At 33.7% G+C, this 22,279-nt stretch overlaps 2 protein-coding genes across 11 annotated transcripts; one reads left to right on the top strand and one right to left on the bottom strand.

Annotated features, from left to right (window-relative positions):
- Positions 1–1,094: 1,094 nt before the first annotated feature.
- Positions 1,095–12,350, top strand: LOC123218169 (protein SPA1-RELATED 3-like). Of its 10 annotated transcripts, none has more exons than XM_044639448.1 (9): positions 1,097–1,348; positions 1,973–2,026; positions 2,359–3,399; positions 3,527–3,684; positions 4,800–5,772; positions 5,850–6,017; positions 6,129–6,440; positions 10,771–10,830; positions 11,813–12,350. In XM_044639448.1, the coding sequence occupies exons 3-9, from the start codon at positions 2,494–2,496 to the stop codon at positions 12,002–12,004; spliced, it is 2,769 nt and encodes a 922-aa protein (XP_044495383.1). In that variant the 5' UTR covers positions 1,097–1,348; positions 1,973–2,026; positions 2,359–2,493; the 3' UTR covers positions 12,005–12,350. The 10 variants fall into 10 exon arrangements, with proteins under 10 accessions (XP_044495429.1, XP_044495383.1, XP_044495413.1 ...); XM_044639478.1 differs by having other exon boundaries at positions 2,338–3,399; XM_044639456.1 differs by having other exon boundaries at positions 1,931–2,026.
- A 3,293-nt stretch (positions 12,351–15,643) lies between these two features.
- LOC123229602 (beta-glucuronosyltransferase GlcAT14B-like) lies at positions 15,644–19,078 on the bottom strand. The gene is made up of 5 exons (XM_044655531.1): positions 18,745–19,078; positions 17,386–18,131; positions 17,191–17,266; positions 16,992–17,107; positions 15,644–16,462 (listed from the first exon to the last, which is right to left on the bottom strand). Exons 2-5 carry the CDS (start codon positions 17,957–17,959, stop codon positions 15,963–15,965), a joined length of 1,266 nt encoding a protein of 421 aa, XP_044511466.1. The 5' UTR covers positions 17,960–18,131; positions 18,745–19,078; the 3' UTR covers positions 15,644–15,962.
- Between the last annotated feature and the right edge of the window lie 3,201 nt (positions 19,079–22,279).

Here is a 22,279-nt window from a genome sequence, read left to right as displayed (position 1 = left end):
TATATAAATATATATATATATATATATATATATATATATATATATTTGATATATATTATCAAATAATTTAATAATTTTAAATTAAAAATAAAATAATAATAAATCATATAATTATATAATTATATAATAAAAAACTTATATATATATATAATATTATTAGTTGAAAAAAAAGAGAAACACGTGGCAGTCTCTGAACCTGAAATGTGTTCTATTTTGGTCCCAGTGTTAGCGGTAATAAAAATTTTTGATAATTTTCAGTGATTTTAGCCGTAATAAAAAAAACAATTATCAAAATTTGTGTTTTTTTTATCATGGTACCAAAATTTTTGCTAGAGTCAACTCACATGTACTATCTCTATCCACGTCAGCAATTAACGAACTAACATCATCCTAGTTTGTAATTTGTATGATAAAGTCTTGAGTAGGACTATTCTTTCTTCTTGAATCCCCGAAACATGTAACAATGACCAATTTAGCCACAATCAAAAAAATCTTTTGACATTTTTCTAACGTTAAAAAAATCATCCTATGAAAATTCGTAATCACAATTAAAGTGTATTCACTATCAAAACCATTGTAATTAACTTTTACAATTTCCTAAATTTACATCTCTATTTCCCATTATTATAAATAAAAAAAAAATATATGATAATACGATAAACACTGTAAACACTTAGAAACTTATTATATTATATTTTATTCATTATATAATTTCGTAATACCAAAAATAGTAACAATATTGATATAAGTAATTAATTTTTCTCATCGAATCATATATAACATTATTCATCTCCTATTTATATTATTATGTGCGTTCATATTCATTTATTTTAATTGTCTGAATCTGGTATATTTTTTCGTAGTGTAAACTTTTACAGCATCAGTTTTATGATTATTCTTTTGAAAATATTATTGATCAGTTGAACTAAATTTCTTCTCAATACAGGAAAAGAAAGTGGTGATTAATTCATATTATCGTGAATGAAAATTGAAAAGGTATAACATCTATATAAGGACAAAGTTGTATGTTAATAAAGTTATCTAAATGAGGTAATTATCAGCATGATGAAAAATTAAGGGATTACACTTAATGTTAAAAAAATGAAAGGCCTTAATGCAACTGTTCACTCTCTTCTCTTTGCTGATTATTATCTATATCTGAACCCCACACCGTCTTTTAAGTTCACAAACGGTTGAATGATTTTCAGCTTCATCCTCCAACGCTAAAGTTTTAATTTTTACTCGTGTTTTTTGGGCGAAGTGGAGGCTGAAGCCAGACTGGGGGCTGGGAGCTTTGATTTTTAAATACCCAGAACGGAAAAGATCTAATCTTGAAGATGATTCCTGGGTGGGTTCTCTTCATTCAGTCACTGTAGCTTTGGATTCAATTTCCTTCCTTCTTTCTATGTGAAGTTGTTCAGATTCAGTTCATCTCCATTGAATAACCAAAGCCGAATCTTTTTTCTTTCTTTTCCAAGTTGCATACTTAATTAGGTTAGGAGCCACATCGTGGCATTGTGTGCTTTATATTAAAAGCACCACTTTCTTTTTCTTTGAGTAACCAAGATCCTAATTTTTTCTTTTATTAACTTGTTAGTAGAATAAAATATTTCTTACATTCTCATTTCATGGCCCACTAGTTCTTTTAATTTATGTTTTTCGCTTTATTGATGGTAGTTCTTAGGGGTTGTAATTACGCCACGTAGCCGAGGTGGAATAAAGCGGGAAGATAAAGAAGAGGAAGCTAAAAGAATGGCCTACTTTTCCTAAAAAAAATAAATAAATAAGTTGCCGGTTTGCATTAGAAGAATTATTTATTTATTCAACAGACGGTCTGGGTTTTTTGTGGGTAGTTTTTTGTTCCATTTTTTGTTTCTGACAAAAAAAAGTTAGGAATTTTAAGAGGATGTGATGCTTTTGTTGTTTACAGTGTAAACTAGAAGTCTTTTTGGCTGTGTGGTTCTGTTTTCAGGTTACCTTAGCAAGATCACAAGATAACAATTATGATCCTGTCAAGACTCTACTGGTGCGTATCTTTCTCTTTCTATAGCATGGGCATTCTTTTTATTATATATTATCATATACTGAAGGGTTTTGTAATTTTGTTTGTGTTGTTGCACTGGTGCTTTTTGGTGTTCGGTGTTGTGAATTGCATGCAAGTGTTTTAGGCTATATTGTGACACGGGTGTGCTGAATTTTGGAGTGCTTGTTGGGTTTTTTTGAGTGTTTTGTTGATTGGTGGCGTTGGTGATGGTGGGGTGTTGATGTCGTTATCTTTGATGATAATTTTCCATGCTCAGAGTTTCATGTTCTTAACTTTTTGTGTGTGCCTAACAGGGTTATATGTTTATGTTTTAGGAGCTGCGGGTTTTAGCTTGGCCAGAAGTTTATTGTGTTTTTTACAGTGATGTTGAAAATGAATTATTGAATGAAAATGGTTTTGGTGGAGTTGAGGAGGTTTGGTGGAACCTGGCTAATTCCTGCATTTCTTAGATGTGCGTATATTGGTCTTCATGCAGCCCTAGGTGGATGACAATGGAAGGCTCTTCTGACTCAGCTTGGCAGGAATCTGATAGTTCTAGGGCATTAAATACTTCTGGAATCTCAAACAGAAACCTTAGGCTTTGTCATGCAGAAAGAGTTGGGGTTTCGGTTGACACATCACATGATTTTGGGTGTATAAAGGAGAGTGATAGTGTTGTGCTGGCTCATAGTGATCCCCTAAGAAACCAGTGTGATATATCTGGGATATGTGAGGATGATGCAGCCACCGACCCTTTTGTTAGTGCAATAGAGTGGGGTGATGTAAGCTTGAGGCAGTGGTTGGATAGACCTAAACGATCTGTAGATGTCTTTGAATGCTTGCACATATTTAGGCAAATAGTGGAGATTGTAAATGTAGCACATTCACAAGGAATTGTTGTTCATAATGTTCAGCCATCATGCTTTGTCATGTCTGCAGTTAACCGTGTCTCTTTCATTGAATCTGCCTCATGTTCAGATTCTGGGTCTGATTCTTTTGAGGAAGGATTAAATAGCCAAAATTTGGAGGTTAAAGATTTGTCTTACCCCTTGCCGTTTGACATGTTTCAGCAGAGAAGAAGATTAAGAAGCGAAGAGCTTCTGCCAGTGACAACTCAAAGAAATGATTTGTCAGAAGCTAGTTTCATGCAATCAAGCTCAGTTTATGGAACACATGTAACTTCAGTAAAAGAGACTGAAGAAAACAAAATCTCGGATGCAATGAATATAGAACAGGTTGAAGAAAAGAGGCATGCATTCCCAATGAAACAGGTCTTACTTATGGAGACAAATTGGTACACTAGTCCTGAAGAAGTTGCTGGTGCTCCTGTTTCCTTTGCTTCAGACATTTATCGATTGGGTGTTCTTCTGTTTGAGGTATGTAAAAAGACACAGCAACTTTTTCTACTCTTCTTATTCTAGTTGTGTAGGGTATTCAAAGCAATGTTTTAGTTGTTGGTTTAGTTTCTTTGTACAGTTGTGTGATAATTTGATTTCTCTATAGTTATTCTGCTCATTCACTTCAAGAGAAGAAAAGACCGCAATCATGTCTAGTTTGAGACATCGTGTTCTTCCTCCTCAATTGCTGCTGAAGTTTCCTAAGGAAGCTTCATTTTGCTTGTGGTTACTACACCCTGAGCCAAGCAGTCGTCCAAAATTGGGGTGATTTCTCTTTACATTACGCTTTTTACTTACATTGTGGTTTTAACCTTTATTATACCCAATGTTTGGGGTGTGTAGCTCTTTTAATTTAGTTTTACTCCGTGTCACACACCTTATGGCATTTGTTTACTATTTTCTGGTAGCCTTGAACTTTCCTTCTAGAGATCTTTGTTGACTTAGACATTGCAAAAATCAATTTAATTGCAATTTTTAGATAACTAATTTTTGTAACAATTATTTTACTTGTCTTCAAATGTTGGATGATTTTTTTTTTACCAAAGTGCTTTGAGGTGATTGTCTTATTTTTGTTCTATCAAATAACTGTTTGCATTAGCATTTGTTAATGTTGAGTGCTATTACTCCATAATTTGCTTAGGAATTTTTTCTTTTGTGAGCTTTTGCAAAAAATTAATTGGTTCTCTTAATTAGAATAATGTAGGTTGTCATCATTATTTTTGGGGTATATAGATTTTAAGGAAATGTATTTGTTGCATGTAAAATTGGAGCTAGGACTCTAAGAATTATTGAATTCAGACAAAATTTAGTGGCCTGATTATGTTTGTTCAAGATTTCTTACATAAAATACACTGTGGGCCTACCCCTAGTTAATTAGGAAGATTGGTTCATGTCAAGTTAGGTAATTGATAAATAAGTCTTGAAAAACGTTGACTGATAGGATTTTATCTATTTGAACAATCTTTCCTTTTTTTTTTTTTCCAAAGATTTGCAGAAGCACCATGTGGTTTTTCTTGATAGAATTCATAGATTGTAATTAAGATTGTATATAAGCAGCTAGAGTCTCCTTGTTTGCATTGTATTCATCTGATGATGATTTTACATTTTAGTAAGAGTAATACTACTCTATACATTTCCCAAAAATTACATCCCGAATGATGTGATACTGCATGTGGCATTGATATGTAAATAAATTAATGATTTGTTAAATGATATGGCAATGCCACATTATTTGGGATGTGAATTTCAGGATATGTTTTGGGATGGGGAGTATTACTCTTTTGAAATACCATCCTACATTCTCTAATACTTTTTGCATTTGATCTACTTCCGTTAATTTATATCCATGGGAATCTTACATTTCCATGCCTTGTTAACAGTGAGCTGTTACAGAGTGATTTTCTCAATGAACCAAGAGATGATTTGGAAGAACGTGAAGCAGCAATAGAGGTAATGGAGAGAACAGATGAGCAGGAGTTGTTGCTGGAATTCCTTTTGCTGATACAACAAAGGAAGCAGGAAGCTGCTGATAAGTTGCAGGCCACTGTTTCTTTTATTTGTTCAGATATTGAAGAAGTTAAGCAGCAGCAAACAGTGCTTAAGAAAGAAGGAGCTTCATATGGGGAGATGGGAAAGGATGAACACTCAATGTCAAACCTCCCTTCATTAAATATTGATGATAATGATGATTCTTCTACCTTGGGTTCTAGAAAAAGATTTAGACAAGAACTTCAGGTTCACAACATTGAGAAATTCGATGATAGTCTAGACGATAATCAGAAATCAGCTACCATCACTAAAAACGAAGGAAGTGCTCTTTTTAAAAGCTCTCGGTTGATGAAGAACTTCAAGAAATTGGAGGCAGCATATTTTTTGACAAGATGCAGACCAATCAAGCCTTCTGGAAAACCTTTGATTAGACATTCACCTTTAAGTAGTGATGGTAGAGGATCTATTGTTGTAACTGAAAGAAGTTCAGTCAATAATTTAGAACCGAAACAGCAATATAATGAAGGTAGACAGAGTGGATGGATAAATCCATTGCTTGAGGGTTTGTGCAAATACCTGTCATTCAGTAAGTTGAAGGTTAAGGCAGATTTGAACCAAGGGGATTTATTAAATTCTTCCAACCTAGTTTGTTCCCTCTGTTTTGACCGCGATGGAGAATTTTTTGCTACAGCTGGCGTAAACAAGAAGATTAAAGTATTTGAATGTGACACAATAATAAATGAAAATCGTGATATCCATTATCCTGTGGTTGAAATGGCTAGTAGAACGAAGCTCAGCAGCATATGTTGGAATACTTATATAAAAAGCCAGATTGCTTCAAGTAACTTTGAAGGTGTGGTACAGGTAGGACAAGCTTTACATTTTTTTAACCTTTGAGCGTTCTACCACTTTGTTTTGAACAATTTGCTTAATATTTTCAGGTATGGGATGTTTCAAGAAGTCAAGTACTTACTGAAATGAGAGAGCACGAGAAGCGTGTTTGGTCCATCGACTTTTCGTCAGCAGATCCAACATTATTGGCCAGCGGGAGCGATGATGGTTCAGTTAAGCTTTGGAGTATCAATCAGGCAATTCTACTTTTGCATTTGGTGGATCTCAGCTTTGAAACTAAACGTACTACATTCATCTAATTTCATACCGTGTAGATTCAATTCTGGTTGTGTGATAAGTTGTTCCTCTTACGTGGGTTGCTACTGCAGGGAGTTAGTATTGGTACCATCAAAACAAAGGCCAATGTTTGCTGTGTGCAGTTTCCATTCGATTCTGGTCGTTCACTTGCATTTGGTTCAGCTGATCATAGGATCTATTATTATGATCTCCGAAATCCAAGGATTCCACTGTGCACATTAGTTGGACACAACAAAACTGTGAGTTATGTCAAGTTTGTGGACACAACGACTCTTGTTTCAGCATCCACAGATAACACTATAAAGCTTTGGGATTTGTCAGTATGCACGTCTCAGGCTATTGATAGTCCCCTTCAGTCATTCACAGGCCACACAAATGTGAAGGTACATTTATTCATATTAGATTTGACTGATTTTATGCTTATATTATGAGGTATAAACTTAAGGATATTTATCGATTTGCAATTCAGTGAAGCCATTATGAAGTCTTATATGTATATGGTGCCACATACCTGAAGTGTGTGTATCCACGTGTGACATAATAGATATATATATATTGATGTTTCCCTTGTTTTTGGAATTGGAACAACATTGAATCTGTGCAAATGTTTCCAATAACCAAATATTTTAGGAGTTAGTTATTGCCTATCGGAGTATATACATCTATCCTATCAAAGACAGATTTCCCTATTGTTCTTCAGATGACATTAGTGGATAATTTGATACCAATAGATATATAAATTCCAAAAACATTATCTAATACATTGTGCTCCATCTTTTCTTCTTTGTGTATTAAAAACATAATATGCTCATTAAATGATAAGAAAGCAAGGATTTAGAAATTTTGATAAATTAGGAATGTTTGTAGGTTCCTTATTGATGAGACATCAAATTGAAGTTTGGTAATAATTTAGTGAAAGAGAGGCTTTATACACCATATCTATTGAAATTCTTAGTATTGCTATGCTTGGAAAAGGGATTTAATTTCATCTTCATTGGAGGGAGCTGTTTATTTCATATTTGGTTAACCAAAATAGAAAAATTGCTAAAAGAATTGAAACCAATCAAGCATCACGGTGATGCTGGAACATAAGATTTTCAGTCACTTGCATAATGTTATTTTCTTTTGAAACATTGTTGGCTATGATAGGACCTGAATTGTAAGGATTGACACTTTTTGACAGTAATGGAATAAACCTGAATTTTATTGAATGGAAGGACGATTACAATTAATAACTCAATATCTCTAACATTATGCCAAAAATTCCAGTGATGCTTTACGACCCTGTTACAAAGCTACTTGATAATTGAATTCTTAAAGGTCAATACCAATCTCCCTAAACCTTATTATTTATTCATTTCAAATCCCAAACCTAATTGGATTCCTTATCAACTTGGTAATCCATAATTTAATTAGTAATTATTACATCACCATTATTTCCTAATCTTGTAAATATCTATTAAATCACTTGTATTTCCTAATCTTGTAAATATTTACTAAATCTCTCATATTTCCTAATCTTGCAAATAATTATTAAATTGTCACAATTCTAATTCCCTAAATTACCCCTATGATGGAAGCCTAACAATTCCTTCCTCCTCAGCAACAACTTTGTTCCCAAGCTTAAGTATGGAAATCTATCTTGAAAAGAGTCTTGGATGCAACTCAACATTCACTTTAGTCTCCTCCTGATGATCATGATTGGATAATTCTTTCCCCTCATCCTTTGTAGCGATGAGCACCCTCAAATGAGCATTTGAGCATATGTGGTTAGGTGTGTAAGTTTCATCTCATTGGAAATATTGGTTTTGAGCTTGTTGAGCATGCATCTCTACTAGTGACAATTAGAAGTTGTTGCAATCTCGTTATTGTTGAAGGGGGTTTTACACTGGTGAGGCTAAAGTTGGATTATTCGTGGTTGTACTTGCCTTATGGGGTTAGTTCAGATTTTGGAATGCATTCAGGTGTCCGGTTGGGGAGTTTGGCTTCTTTTTTCCTATTTGCTATGGATTGGGGTAAGTTGGGTTGAAAACCCTAATTGTTAACCTATCTGTACCTTCTTCAAATATCACCTCCTCAATGAGGTTGGATTCGAATCAAGCTTATTTAAGTTCGAAATAAGCTCGACTCAAGCGAATTTAAGCTTAAGTTCAAGTTTGAGAATTAATATTTTTTAGTTTGAGTTTGAAAAAATTTGATATGAATAGACTAAAACAACATTATTTTGATTAATATTTATCAAAATTATCTTGTTTTAGTCATTTTTTCTTGGTTATAATATCAAGCCGAGCTCAAAGCTCTACTTACTCGAACTTGAGTTTGGCTTCTCTCAAGTCGAGTTGAGCTTAGCTCAGTTAGATTCAAATCCAATCTACTCATCAATATACCTTGCCAACTCCATCACCTGAATCAACTCTTGCGAATCATGCACTCTTATTTGCCTCTTTATTTCTTTCCATAACCTATTTGTGAAATTCCCCAAAATAGGGTTGTTTTGGCAATCTGAGGGCTATCCTGGCCACATACTCAAATTATCATGCATACTCTATTGTGGTGGTTTGCTGGAGAGCCACCGACTTTTGATTGGGATTGCATGCATGTCATCCCCTAAATCTATGCATTAATTTTGTAGATAAAGTTTCCTAGTTGATAGTCGAGAATTTTCCCCTTATCCATCGTAACTAATGAACAACAACTCCTTCCATGACAATAAATGCCAATTGCACTCTTAATTTAGGTGGTGTGTTGTTAACCACAAAATAACTGTACACCCCATCCACCCTGATCATGAATTTTGGGATTTACACCTTTTTCACTGTCAGTTTTAGTTCCTCTCCACAATGACTAATTGGTTGAAGTTATGGAAGATGTGCCATTGACTGTGATGGTGCAACCTAATAGGTTGGTTGTGCGGTTGGGTATGAAAGAAATTGTAAACTTGGTGTGGAGAGTACAACTTGGTAAGTTTGTGGTGTGGGTGTGCAATGTAAGTGGATTGTGCGGATAGGTGGTAAAGTTACATGTGGTGTGTGGATGATTGGGTTTAAAGTTGGAGTGTGTTATGGATGGGTGTGACAGCTTTTGACATTGTCATGTGTGGAAAAATTGGCGGGTTGTTAGGATAAGGACATTTGCTATTTGACCATGTGCAATAGTTTCGCAATTTCTCATGAGTGGGTTAGAGACAAGTTTTGCATAGGCACAACAAAATTGGAGGATGTTGTGGTAGAATCATTTTGGTGTTGTATCGTCTGGCTCTAGTGGACAATCATCTCTTTCAATGCAACAATGTTGAAAAGCTTTCCTTCAATTGCCTTAAGTTGCTCGTTATGATCAACATACTCGCTCTACCACAATTCTTTCATCTTGTTAGAAATCTAAATCATTTTAGGATTATTAATTATGAGCTTTAATATATTTGGGTTTGATTGTTAAAATGACTTAAGCCATCCTACTTAGAACTATTACATTATATACCCTTTAATTTTAATTTTTCTTCCCGATGTGAATTTTATATATTCCAATAATCTCCCTCAAATACTACTCAACTACTAGTTAACAGTTGTCATACATAGAGTGGCCTCTTGGGTTTGACTCTTCTTGGTTTAACTTGAAACAACGTCTAGTTCTTCTTATTGGGTTCGAGTCTTCTTGGTTTAACCCGAAACAGGGTCTAGTTCTTCCCATTGGGTTCGACTCTTTTTGGCTTAACCCGAAACATGGTCTAGTTCTTTTTGGTTAGCATATGAGTCCACCTAGGTTTTAACCTAAGAGTTTTGACTTTTTTTATCTTAGCCTACCATGTTCAAACAAGTCTTAGGTCAACTTATTTTTCTTTCCAATGTGGGATTCATATATTACAACATTCCCACTTAAATGCAATTGGGCTATAAATTGACATTTGACATATATGGGGTGGCTCATTAGGTTTGGCTCTTCTTGGCCCCAACTTGAAACAGGCTTCAGTTGTTCTTGGCTAGCTAATGGGTCCACTTAGGTTTTAACCTAAAAGTCTGACTTCTTTCATCTTAGACCATTATGCTCAATAATGTCTTAGATCAACTTATTTTTCTTTTTGATGATGGACTTGTATATCACAACATTCCCCCCTAAGTGCAATTGGGCTACCAATTGACATTTGACATAGATAGAGTGGCCCATTGGGTTTGGTTCTTCTTGGTCCAACCCAAAACAAGCTCTAGTTGTTAGCCCAAGGGTTTGACTTCTTTCAACTCAGCCAACCATGCTCAAACGGGTCTTAGATTCCCAATGTGAGACCTATTCCAACATGTCTCTAGCATGTTTTAACCATTCCACTGTTCATGCGCTTATTAACCATTGGCCAATTGAAAAGTGAAAATAAAAATTGTTTGCAAATAAGGCTCTGATATCAATTGATAGAACCCTTAATTGTGAGGATTTGCACTTGATGATTGTAATGGAATAAATTTGAATTTTATTGAATGAAAGGACAATTACAATTAAAGACTCAATGTGATTTTATTGTATCAGTTGTATTTTTATTTCTGCATCAATTGCTATTTCGCATGTGCCTTGCCTCTTTGCATTTTAATATTTTAATTAATGAACTCTCTTAACTTTGTGATGAACTCTCCTGTTATCTGATATTATTATTATCAATGTTGACATTGATCCTATTGTCTCACCATGGTTGACATGCTTTTGTTGCAATGCATGCTTTTCTTGTTACAGAATTTTGTGGGTTTGTCAGTATCTGATGGTTACATTGCTACAGGCTCAGAGACTAATGAGGTACAAGCTAATTTATATTTCAATTGTTAACCATGCATGTGTGTGTGTGTGTGTATAAATGATGAATTATCTTGTGCAACAGTTTGAACATAGTTGTTCATTTGAGAACAATTTGTGAGGTTCTCCCGTGTTAAGCTTTTAATTATTGAATGAACCCTAATAAAGTTATGTTCCCTACTTTTAGTACCAAATTTGGTTTCCAATGAGATCAAGAGACCATTTTTGTTTTGATTTACATGCTCATCCGCTGTTATCATGTGGTTGCTTCATGTTTGGAAGTCACATTTCATGTTTTCCCAAAAATATGAACTGGCAGATCACCATGTATAGTTATATCCTACTCTAGACTTTTAAGATTCTGATATGAAAACCGAGTTTCCTTCATGCTTGCAGTTGCCAGTCAGTATTGGCATTTAAATACAATTATGTTGAAGAAATCAATAGCTTCTTGTTGGGTTTGTTTCATCTTTTTGGTTGATCTAAATATATTTCCTACACTTAGATCTGGTGTCATTTAAACACAACTGCCTGGAAGAAGTCAATAATTTTTAGTCAAGTTTCTTTCACCTTGTTGGTTGATCCAATGTTTATTTCCTACGCTTAATCTGTTGTCATTTAAATGCAAATGCCTGGAAGAAGTCGATAGCTCTAATGCTCTCATTTCTTCCTTTCTCCCTAACCCCAATAATTTGCCTTGATCCCCACTGGTTGAACCTGGCTGCATGAACCATCTTGAGCGGAAACCAAACTTGATGAATTACTCACTAGATGTTATGTCCATTATTAACAATGTCTAGAAAACTTACGCAAAATCAGTTAGATAACCAACTCTTTATGGCTGCCTGTATAATTGACATACATAAAGTCTAAAATTGTTTTGGAATTGCCCTTTTCAAAATTTCCAGTTTGAAAGATATTACACCCTGTTTTGACATATTTGGTTCCATTCATTTATTGATGTCAAATATTCTCTGTGGAACAGGTTTTTGTATACCATAAAGCTTTCCCCATGCCAACATTGTCTTTCAATTTTAACAGCAGAGACCCTGTTTCTGGCCATGAAATGGATGACGCTACACAGTTTATCTCATCAGTCTGTTGGCGCAGCCGGTCCTCAACTACCTTGGTAGCAGCAAATTCCACTGGGAATATAAAGATCTTGGAGATGGTTTAAGTTAATGGCTTGTGTTTTCCAAACTATTGTTGATTTAGTTAAATTGATAGAAGATGTTGGTTCCAGAGGCTAGAAAATGAAATATGAACAACAAAGTTTAAACCAGGGGAGACTGTGTAGCTAGTTAAACTTAAGGTGGGCATAGGGAGTTGAACAAAACAATTTTTGGCATTAGATGATGGCGGATATGAACAAGAAGAAGAGTGACGCTGATCTTTGATCAAGTTTATATAGATAATCTTGAAGAACAGAAAAAAAAGGGATAAATAACTTCTCTTGTATATTATGTAATGCACATGTTTTATTACCATTTTTCCCCTACAAATACAATTAATCTTCAAATGCATTACATTTTGCCTGATGGACCTCTGGATTACTCTGTATTACTGGGAGTTCTTGTAACATGTTTGATCAAAATGAATGTTTAAGCAGCTTTGAACCATGTTTGGAGAAGGGTGGTGGCCTATCAAGTGCCAACTGCTGAGACCGGGACCTGAGATTGAATTGAACAATATCTACTTGATCGGATTACCAGAATCTGGGAATCTCTGGGCACAACATAGGAGATATTTTTTAAATTGTAGTAGCTGAAACTCCCGTCAAAGTGCACAGATTCTCCCGTCCTCGAGGCCCAATATGGCTTGGATGATGTAGTAGCTGAAAGTGTTGAAACAGAAAACATGGCTGTGCCGACTGTTGCTGTTGATGGATGATGGCCTACTGCCATGAATGCTTATGATGACGTTGACAATATTGTTTTTCTGCAGCAAGATTCAAGTTGTTCTCCATCTCCTTTTGGTACTGAGGATCCATGTCAGACAGTATAGGAATTCAATGAGCCAATTTCTCTAGCATGTGTGTTGAAGTTGAGGGATCAGAGGCAGATAAGGAAGTGAAGTTGAGCTGGAATGTCTCCATTAGAATATTCTTCAAGATGTTGAATGCGCCACTTCTTTACCTGCTGATCACCTCTCACATCTAGAAATTTTTTTCATCAGTTTCGGCTCTGCAGGCTGATCAATTTGATGTGGGATTGTCAAAACTTCCAAACAAATCATAACCTTCTGAAGATTTAGCACAGTTAGCTGGTCAGGAAATTAACAGTGTTAAATGACACACAACAAATGTTGATATACTTGTGATTTGGTTCACAAAAACGAATGAAATTAATTAATACCATTCAATAAAACAAAAGACAAATACGCAACTTCGTATTGATGAATGATATCAACACAATTCGTTCTTGTGAATGAACTCACAAACCCATCAAATTTTGTGCAATGTGTAAACTTGAACTACATTGAATTGAACTTTACTAACTACAAAAGATTCTTAAAATCTCTTTATTACATTAATTAAATCAAAACAGTAATCTTAATACTTTAAATAAACATTAAAAAATCAGGAACACATGATTTAATTAAGTACTCAACAAAGACTAAGTGCTGTTGGTAAAGCTAACATTAATTAACTTAATCAAACCAGGACATGCATTAACTCCACACTTTTCTACTGGGGTTTAACCTCACATTGCATGTCCACATCATCATACCACATGTTTTACTGTGTCATCATACCGCACACATACTTTCCACCCAACCCTCCTTGCCTTCATTTTCGGAATTTCATGCAATTTGCTTTTTTTTAACCTTTTTTTTTCTTTTGCTCTTATCTTTCTTTGATTTTTCTTCTCCCTATGTTGTAGTTTTGCTTTCCCTCCACGATTTGAGGGCCTAAATCCCTCATTAGTCGAACAAACAATTGATCTATCAGGTTATGTCCCTCCAAGCTCAGGCCTTCTCTATGAGGCAAATCAAGTCAATATAAATAAGATGTCACCACTGTCATCTCTACCGCCAATTCATCGTCCCAATTACCGCATCAACTTGTCAACTATATAACATGAAGGATCAATCTACTCAACCTAAAGAATACAATGAAGCGCAACAAATAAACCAGTTGTAGGATGACCATGCTAGCAATGAGATTGATAGGTGCTTAACTGATGATCCGAGTGAGAAAAAAGTTGAGGAAGCGGAAGGAATATTCCACATGCTCTCTTTAGTCCAATTCTAGTTTTTACCATGGTATGCCAAGGCATTGTTTATATTTTGAAATAATGGATTGTAATAACTTAAATTGTGGTTTTAATTGTAGTTCTTTTGTGATGTTGCAATCTGGATATTTAGTGTCAAAAAAGTTTAGTCATATTAGCTCTCAAAAGAAAATGAGTAGGTTGAAAATCGTCCATGTGTTTCATCATTGTCAATTATGGTCAAAAAATAGTTTATTAAGCGTTAATTTATATTAAATATCATTTCATGATAGTCAGTTGAGACATTCAACATGTATAATGTGCAATGTCATTATCCTATTCTATCACGTACGTATGTAAAGAATATTTCAATGATTTTATCTTTTAAAAATATGTATCATTAAGATAATTCACATGCATATGATATATTTAGAATCAAAATTGACCTTGTTTACATTCAACCAAAATTCAAGTTTATTCTGGTATAATCGGTAAGTATCAATCTTTACAATTCGTTGTCCTATCAAACTCTAACATGTGTATTAAATTTTATTATTGTAAGAGAGGATCCTTGTACCATAAAACGTTAGCCATGTAAAAGTAATTTAGAAATGTTGTTAGTTTAGACCTTTAATAGAATGTGAAAGTAATTTAGAAATATTTGTGAGTTATATAACCTTTAATAGAATGAAGGCTTTGAGAATCAAACATATGTGGATTAGCAGATACATCTCTGATGTTCGATAAGGCTTTAGGTCAAATCAATGGTGTGAAAGTTAGAGCCTCTGTAACAGGGGAATATGTGACTAGAGAGTGCAATTATGATGAGAAAGACTGCTAGAAAATATTTGACTTCTGGTTAACTCTGTAATGATGGAAATAGAGCCAAAATCAAGGAGTTAGAGTGCCTCAAACATGAATAATGAACATAGATAGGCACTCTAGTAGTGCTTTGAACAAGGAATGCATATTCTAATACCAGAACTGTTGAAATTGAAGAAAAAGGTACCAGACGAGTTAGTTTTAATTCCAACTCATCCGTTTGATAGTGAAATTCAGTTTTGCTGTTTGAGATTGTCTGGTGAACAGAAGATACACAAGACTTTTCCAAGGTTTACTCATCACTTTTCCGAATAATACAAAGCTGTGATGGCTTGAATTGGTCAATTTTTGCACTTATAGAATAAAATAACCAATCGGGTTGATAAATCCAAAAAGAATGGTCTCGTATACTGACAATGTTTTGCATTTTCAGCAGAAAATGTTGCAATTGATTCATAGCATGTGAAGAAAAATATTTTCTATGCTTGTATAGTTTTCATAAGCCAACCACTAACCGTCCTGTTTGTAAACATCAATAACGCAAAGCAAATAATCTTCTATTGGATATGAAAAATCCACTGCCTTCCATATTCTCAGGATTCTGCAGACTTTGGCAAACTGTTTGTTTATTGTAACTCCTCTGCCTGGCCTCAAATGCCCTGAAACTTCACAAGTTCAGATTTTCAGGAACAACTTGCATTGATATGAGATAATAATTTGGAATTATTTTCAGTGACTTCATTAGAAGATGATAATCTTATACTTGAACTGTAATATGACAGTAGTTTCAAAATAAACTTTATTAACAATGAGACGTGGGAAAAAAATAACTGCGGAAAGCTTTCCGAGTTGTATAATTGTGGAAGGCCTAAGAAATTATAGCCTAAAAAGGAATGGATAAACAGGAACAGTAATTGATCCTATCCATCTCAATTCTTTTGGGTACCTTGGTTTCTGATATGCTAACATACTCAAACCCTAACAAAAATGAGGAAAAAATGAAACTTCCCCATAACAATTCTTCCCTTTATGATTCTCAAAGCTGTTGGCCAGATTCTGGGTAGTAATCTTTCAGTCATCTGTAGCAAACTATCAGGAGATCTATTTACACTGGTTTTCACCCTCTTTAGCTGCCAATAAAAGACTAGTTATTAAGTGGCCAAGCCTTTCAGCTCCAGGACCTGGTTTGATCTTGTTTGGGTCTCCAAGCTTTGAACAAGTGGAATCACCAGAGCACCAAGCGCCAGGGGTGAAGGACCCATTTTTCCGGCCAAGTAACTCTTTATCAATCTTGTCCAAGACATGAGTACCTTGTTTGAATTTCCGGGCAAAAGCAGCATTGCTTGCAAAAATCTTATCAGTGTCATTAAGAGAGAGGACGTGTGGGTGTTGTTTCGGGGGATTGTCCCAAGAAATGTAGTGCAAGTCATGATTCACAACAGTATCAATGAACTCTGGGACGTTGCAGATGACAGTGTGAAAATAGGATTCAGGAGAAGAAACAAAGTTCGTGTGGTACATAAGCAAAGTTCTTGGAAGATTATCCCAACCCCAAATGCAATATTCTACAAATGAACGAGAGAGAACCATCCATGCTGACCCTGCAACAGAGCCAATTTTCTTAGCAGCTGAGTACCAAAAATTCACAAGTAAGGATTTAGATTAGCATAAGAGGAACAGCCTTTCGCAATACGCATAAAGAGTATTTGTTTCCAGTATTAGTGGTAGCCACTATGTCATTGCAAGACCAAGTTCAGAATTAAGTATACATTACAAAGTACTATGCTTAAATGAAAAATATCAAGCCATATTTTGATTATTTAACTTTTATAAGAACTTGGCTCATTAACTCAAATTTGGTAGAAACTGAAATCTAACCAAATCCAAAATAAAGAATTTCCTCTTTTAAAAGCAATATGTGCAACAGGACACCCTTTTTGCAAACACTGCGTCTCTAATTGAATGAAGTTAGTGAATTTACAAAAACAGATTCAGCTAATTTGTGTGCCAATTTAACCCCAAAATGACCAAACAGGAAGATACAGATTCCTGTTGTAAGAACAGAAACATGGGTGCAATATTTTAATAACATGATTAGCAAGCAAATCAAGTGAAAAATCGAATACCAACCAGTAAATAATTTAAATGCTGTTGGCAAAGTTCTCCGTGGTGTGACCCAGAATATATCTGACTTAGTCGACATGTAAAGTCCTGGGTCAATCATCAAAGGCATTGCTCGTTTGTCCCTGCCGAATAACAATGAAATTTATTATCATTTAACACATAAAAAGTCCTGAAAATATGTAGTCAGATGGAACAAAGTGCTTACTCTTTCCAATCAAGGTTACTTGTGTGCTCAAGGAAATTAAGTTTCCGGTCTAAAGTTGAAAAAGTGGAAAGAAGATCTGCAAATTAAAGCTAAGTAATAAATGTCTGTTCATTGCAGAACTTGCATTGCTCCTTCCAAAAGTATAGCATAATTATAAAATTATATTAGTATGCAAGTTGAGTTAAAAAGATTTACCATCTTGAGTTACAAGAGGATAGTCTGAAGCACTAAGATTAATAAACCAATCCCAATCCTTACTTTTCTTGAGAAGAATAGCACAACCATGAAGCGTATTAGCAACCATAGTTGGTCCTCTATAAGTAACCATATTAGCCTTGATGATCATGTAGACATTCCCAACCTTTGAAAACATGGGTTCTTTCTCCACTCGTGATGCAAGTGCCAATCTTTCCTCGGTTGACGCTTCAAGGTCCAAATGAACAACATATTGGTTTCGTGGATGATATAGTGCCTGAAGAGTTCTCCAAAGCTTTTCTAGATCACCCTTTGACCCAGAAACCAAATAAGCAAATCGAGGAATTTTCGGGCCAGAAGGAGGTGCTGGAGCCAGTTTAACCTTCATTTCAGCATATGTTGGACCAGTATGGTTTGCTGAGAGGTGAGAGGGGAAAATCGAGAAGATAGCATTGATTGTGTGTAATGAAGAGATTAGGCCCATGTTGAAGGAAGTTGCAATAAGAAATATACATGCAAGAGAGCTTATCACCAGAGGGAACACCCACTTCTTCTCCATATTTAGAGATCCCATCACACAACTTTATCAACCCTTCAATCCACAATTCCAGTATCCCAATTTTCTGCAATTAACAACTCAGAAAACGTTTTACTGAATCAAACGCCACAAGATCTTCGCCTATACCCTCAGCACTCAGATCACAAGCTTCTTAAATACTACAAATTCTGATCTTCAAAAAATATATCTGTTAAATCAACATTCAACAAGATAAAAGAATATTCAATCAAATACAATCATATGATTTCCCCCAAAACAAAGCAACTGAAGATTGCAAAACATCAAAACATGACAATAATTTTAAAACTATAGACATATACTATAATATTAAAATGCATATTTAAATATTGAAATGTATAGTTGTGAACGCATATAAAGAGAAATATGGTATAAAATATTCCATAAAAGAACAGAAAAGATGCATTAGAAAAATCGACAAGGAACCAACAAACGAATCAAACATAAATAAACAATTATTTAAATATTAATTTATTTTAGAATGAGCAAACAGGTGGCCTAATATACATCCACTGATAAAGACACAATCACCAACTTTACAATGCCAAATCTGAGAAAAAAACCGATCAAACCCTACATTTCACTAACGAATTTACAGCCCATAAACAGCACTAATCTTCACCAAAGTAAAAACATAACTTAAAGATCACTTCTTCATAAATAACAAGCAATACCCAGATCAGAAAAAACTAGCTCAGATCATCACTCAATCAACCCCTCGTAACATCTTAATCAAATGAATGAAAACTGATGAAAGACCGAAACTTTAAAAGAAAACAAACCTTTTTCTTGAATCTTGACGCAAAGGGCACGGAGAAAGACCTCGTCTTGAGCAGGCTTTACAGAGTTGATTAATTAAAAAGGAGTTTTTCAAGTTCGTTCAAAGTGAAAAAGAGCTGCATAAACAAACAAAACAACGAGCGGATTAAGCGTTTGAGTTCATTTCTTTTGAAAAAACATGTTTCGGCATGCTGTTGAAAGCTCTCCTTTTAGGATTGATCGAAGTCGGAATACCAAGTGCATACGAAAACACATTAATCTCCGCTGTTGTTCTGTGCTTTCTAACTTTTTTCCCACTTCCGTAACAGACAGATTTAGATGGCAAAATTGTACATAACTGTTAACTTCTTTTTTCCGGTGCTTGTGGTTTCATTTCATTATTCTGCTAGTGGTTTTATACGGTCTTGATTGGTGATTTCAGCTGGACTTTTATAATGATCCGATGGCTGTGATTGCAGCTGTTGTAGCTGTTGATTGTTTGGAAACATTTTTTCTGTGCTTGAAAGAGTCCCAAGAGTATCTATAAAATACTCTGATTTTATTAAACCAAGAGATTAGGATTAGGACCTATTCTAAGTCTTAAGATTAGTTAATTCTAGCTTTGGGTTAATCATTAGTGTTGTTAATAGAGTATTAATTACTCTAATTGACTAATTAATAAGGAAACCGAAATCTTCTCACCTGGTTAAGTATTATTTTAGGGAAAGGGTTATGATATTATACTATAGCTGAGATGGTAATTTGGTCTATCAAATCGAGTTTTTAACTCATTTTTTTTTGAACAAAAAGAAATTTTGTATAAAAATACAGACGAAACAACTAAAATCTAGATAAGATAGGGACTAATGTAAATATTTTTTTCACCCATTTTCTATTTAATTCGTTTTCTCTTTAATTTGTTTTCTTCTTTACATGTTTCTTGAATTTTTAAATATTAAATTACCATTAATTTTTTTCAAATTATTATAACTATGCCATGATAATTTATAAATATTTTATTATATTTTTAGTAGGAGTAAAAGAGAAAGAAAATTTTGTCATGGGGACAGAGAAAAGAAAGTGGATGGGGGAAGGGGTGCGACAACAAATTTTTCTATGAGGAGAAGATTAAGATTCTTATTATACTCGTATCGATCGAGATCGAGATAAAGATAAAAAAAATTATTTTTTCGTAAAATAGGAACAAAGATTAGAGTATTTATCCTCCACCCTAATCTATTGCCATACCTACTCAACAGTTAAGAAAATAGAACCTACAAAAATTCATGAAAATTATTTTCTATTTTTAAAATGTTTTTGAGTATTTATTAAAAATATATCACATTTCATGCCAAAAACAGTATTGATGTGCGACACATTAAATCAAAAAAAATAATTGAAATTTGCATGACACGTGGAAGCTCACAATACCCGCGGGAGGTACATAATACTTGTACCTCCGGTAATAGCGCTACAAGGGACATTCTCAATGGCAATGTCGGCCTTCTGATCCAAACATTAACGCTTCATTTTTTCCGCGTAACTTTTGAAAAAGTTTACCATATCTGTTGAAAAATAATTAAAACAGTAAAATATTTAGTTTTATTTTTATTTTTTGAATTTTACTGTTGAATTGTAAAATATTAAAAATAAGATAAAATATGAAATCAAGGATTTGCAAGATCATGTGATGTGTCGACCGGCGATCCAATTATGCGGGTCCCGCAATCATAAAGGCTTTCACGTCCGGAGACGAACTGCCTATCTACCACATTTTAATGCGGACGGTTTCATATTCGATTTATCCCACGCACGTAACCTGGTCTTGGGCATGTGTTGTTGACTTTTCTTTTTGAATCTATATACTTCTAGAAGAAAATAAAAAAAGATTCATCGGCCTGTGCTCAATTCTTATTCTAATTCTAGTTTATAAATTATGTAAATGCCTGTTTTTCTACCAATTTAATAAGGCTAATGTTGATAGATTAATTAAGGGATAATGACAATAGATCCATGACGGGTAGTGTATACTTTCTGTGCATTAAGGAAATAATATGAACGGTTGGTGTGATATTATCTGAGTATGCGGTTTAATTTTTATTTTATTTTTAATTTAAAATTATTTAATTATATATTGATATATCAATCCATTAATATTGATATAAAATGCACATCCATTGGCACATAAATTTTTACTTACATCAATAAAATTATGTATACATACTTTTGAATATACATATAATGTATTATCATATAATTAAGTAATTTTACATATATATTTATTTATACACTAAAAAATATGTACATATAACATTATTTTTATTTATATATTAATGGTGAAATGACTATTTCCTACTTTGAACATTGACGAAATACTGATTTCTCATTTTTTTAATTTGAAATTTTTATTTTTTCACTTATAATTTATTCCATTAATGAAAATTGTTATGTAAATTGATAAAAAGATCATTTTGTACAAATTGAAAACAATTATTTAAAAATATTTGTATGTTTTATCTATTTAATTTTAATTTAAAAAATATGAAAATGAAAAAGTCTCTTAATCATTCTCCTTTTTTTTCGTTATTTTCTCTATTTTTTCATTTTGCTTTATGATATATCTCTATTTTTTTTCTCTTTTCATTGCTAGTGATATTCTGACCTTATAAGCCTTGAATTCTAGTTGCAAGTTTTTTACATCAATGATGATAAAACCCCATCATCTTTGAAATATTCGTTATCTTCTTTGAACTGACTCTTGATTCCTTATACAACAAGAGAGATGACGATGAAGGCAATAATGAAGCTTTTAAAATCGATAGTGTCATAAAAAACCATTGAAACTCAACATTAGAAGAAAGTAAACAATGATGATAATTGAAGATGGAAACAACAATACCAATGAGAGAGAATGAGAAAGAGAAAGTTTTCATCATCAAGAGTAAAAAAAGATTAATGTAAGAGATTTAAGTCTAGTCATAATGTTTGGTTCAAATACGTATATGTTTATAAAAAAGTTATAAGAGCTGAAACTAAGAATTGGGAAAGATGTTGCTTTCAGTTGGGTTTATAAGAAGATTTCATGCTTTCAATTGTTCTGTTTAATAAAAGTGACAATGATAGATTAATTGAAATTGGGGAGGATGTTAGAGATTGACCAAACAAAAATAATTCGCTGTAGATTAATGAAATGTTGGAGGAAAACATACTGGTGTATTAGTCAATAATACTCGTTAAAAGAGTAGATTATAGTGATCATGGATTGGATGCTTTTGGTTTGGTAGTGATAAAGAAAAACTTTGTGGATTGAATAGACATGGAGATGGTGATAGTAATGTAGGTGAAGTAGATTGTTGAGAAAGGTGAGAAGTTGCATCATTTGAGGAGGATATTTTTGTGATTTCATTAAAATAATGATAAACTAATAATTAAAATTTGTATTAATAAGAATATAATTAAAATAAGGTTATTTTGTAATTTTATTAGAAAAAACCTAATAATTTTTATTAATAAAAATGAAAAAAAAAACATTTTTTAACTTAAATGTTGAAAAAATTG

This window comes from Mangifera indica, chromosome 1, assembly GCF_011075055.1.
Source record: "Mangifera indica cultivar Alphonso chromosome 1, CATAS_Mindica_2.1, whole genome shotgun sequence".
Lineage (NCBI taxonomy): Eukaryota > Viridiplantae > Streptophyta > Magnoliopsida > Sapindales > Anacardiaceae > Mangifera > Mangifera indica.
Note: the sequence above shows the minus strand (reverse complement) of the source record. Positions and strands in the feature narration are given on the sequence as shown.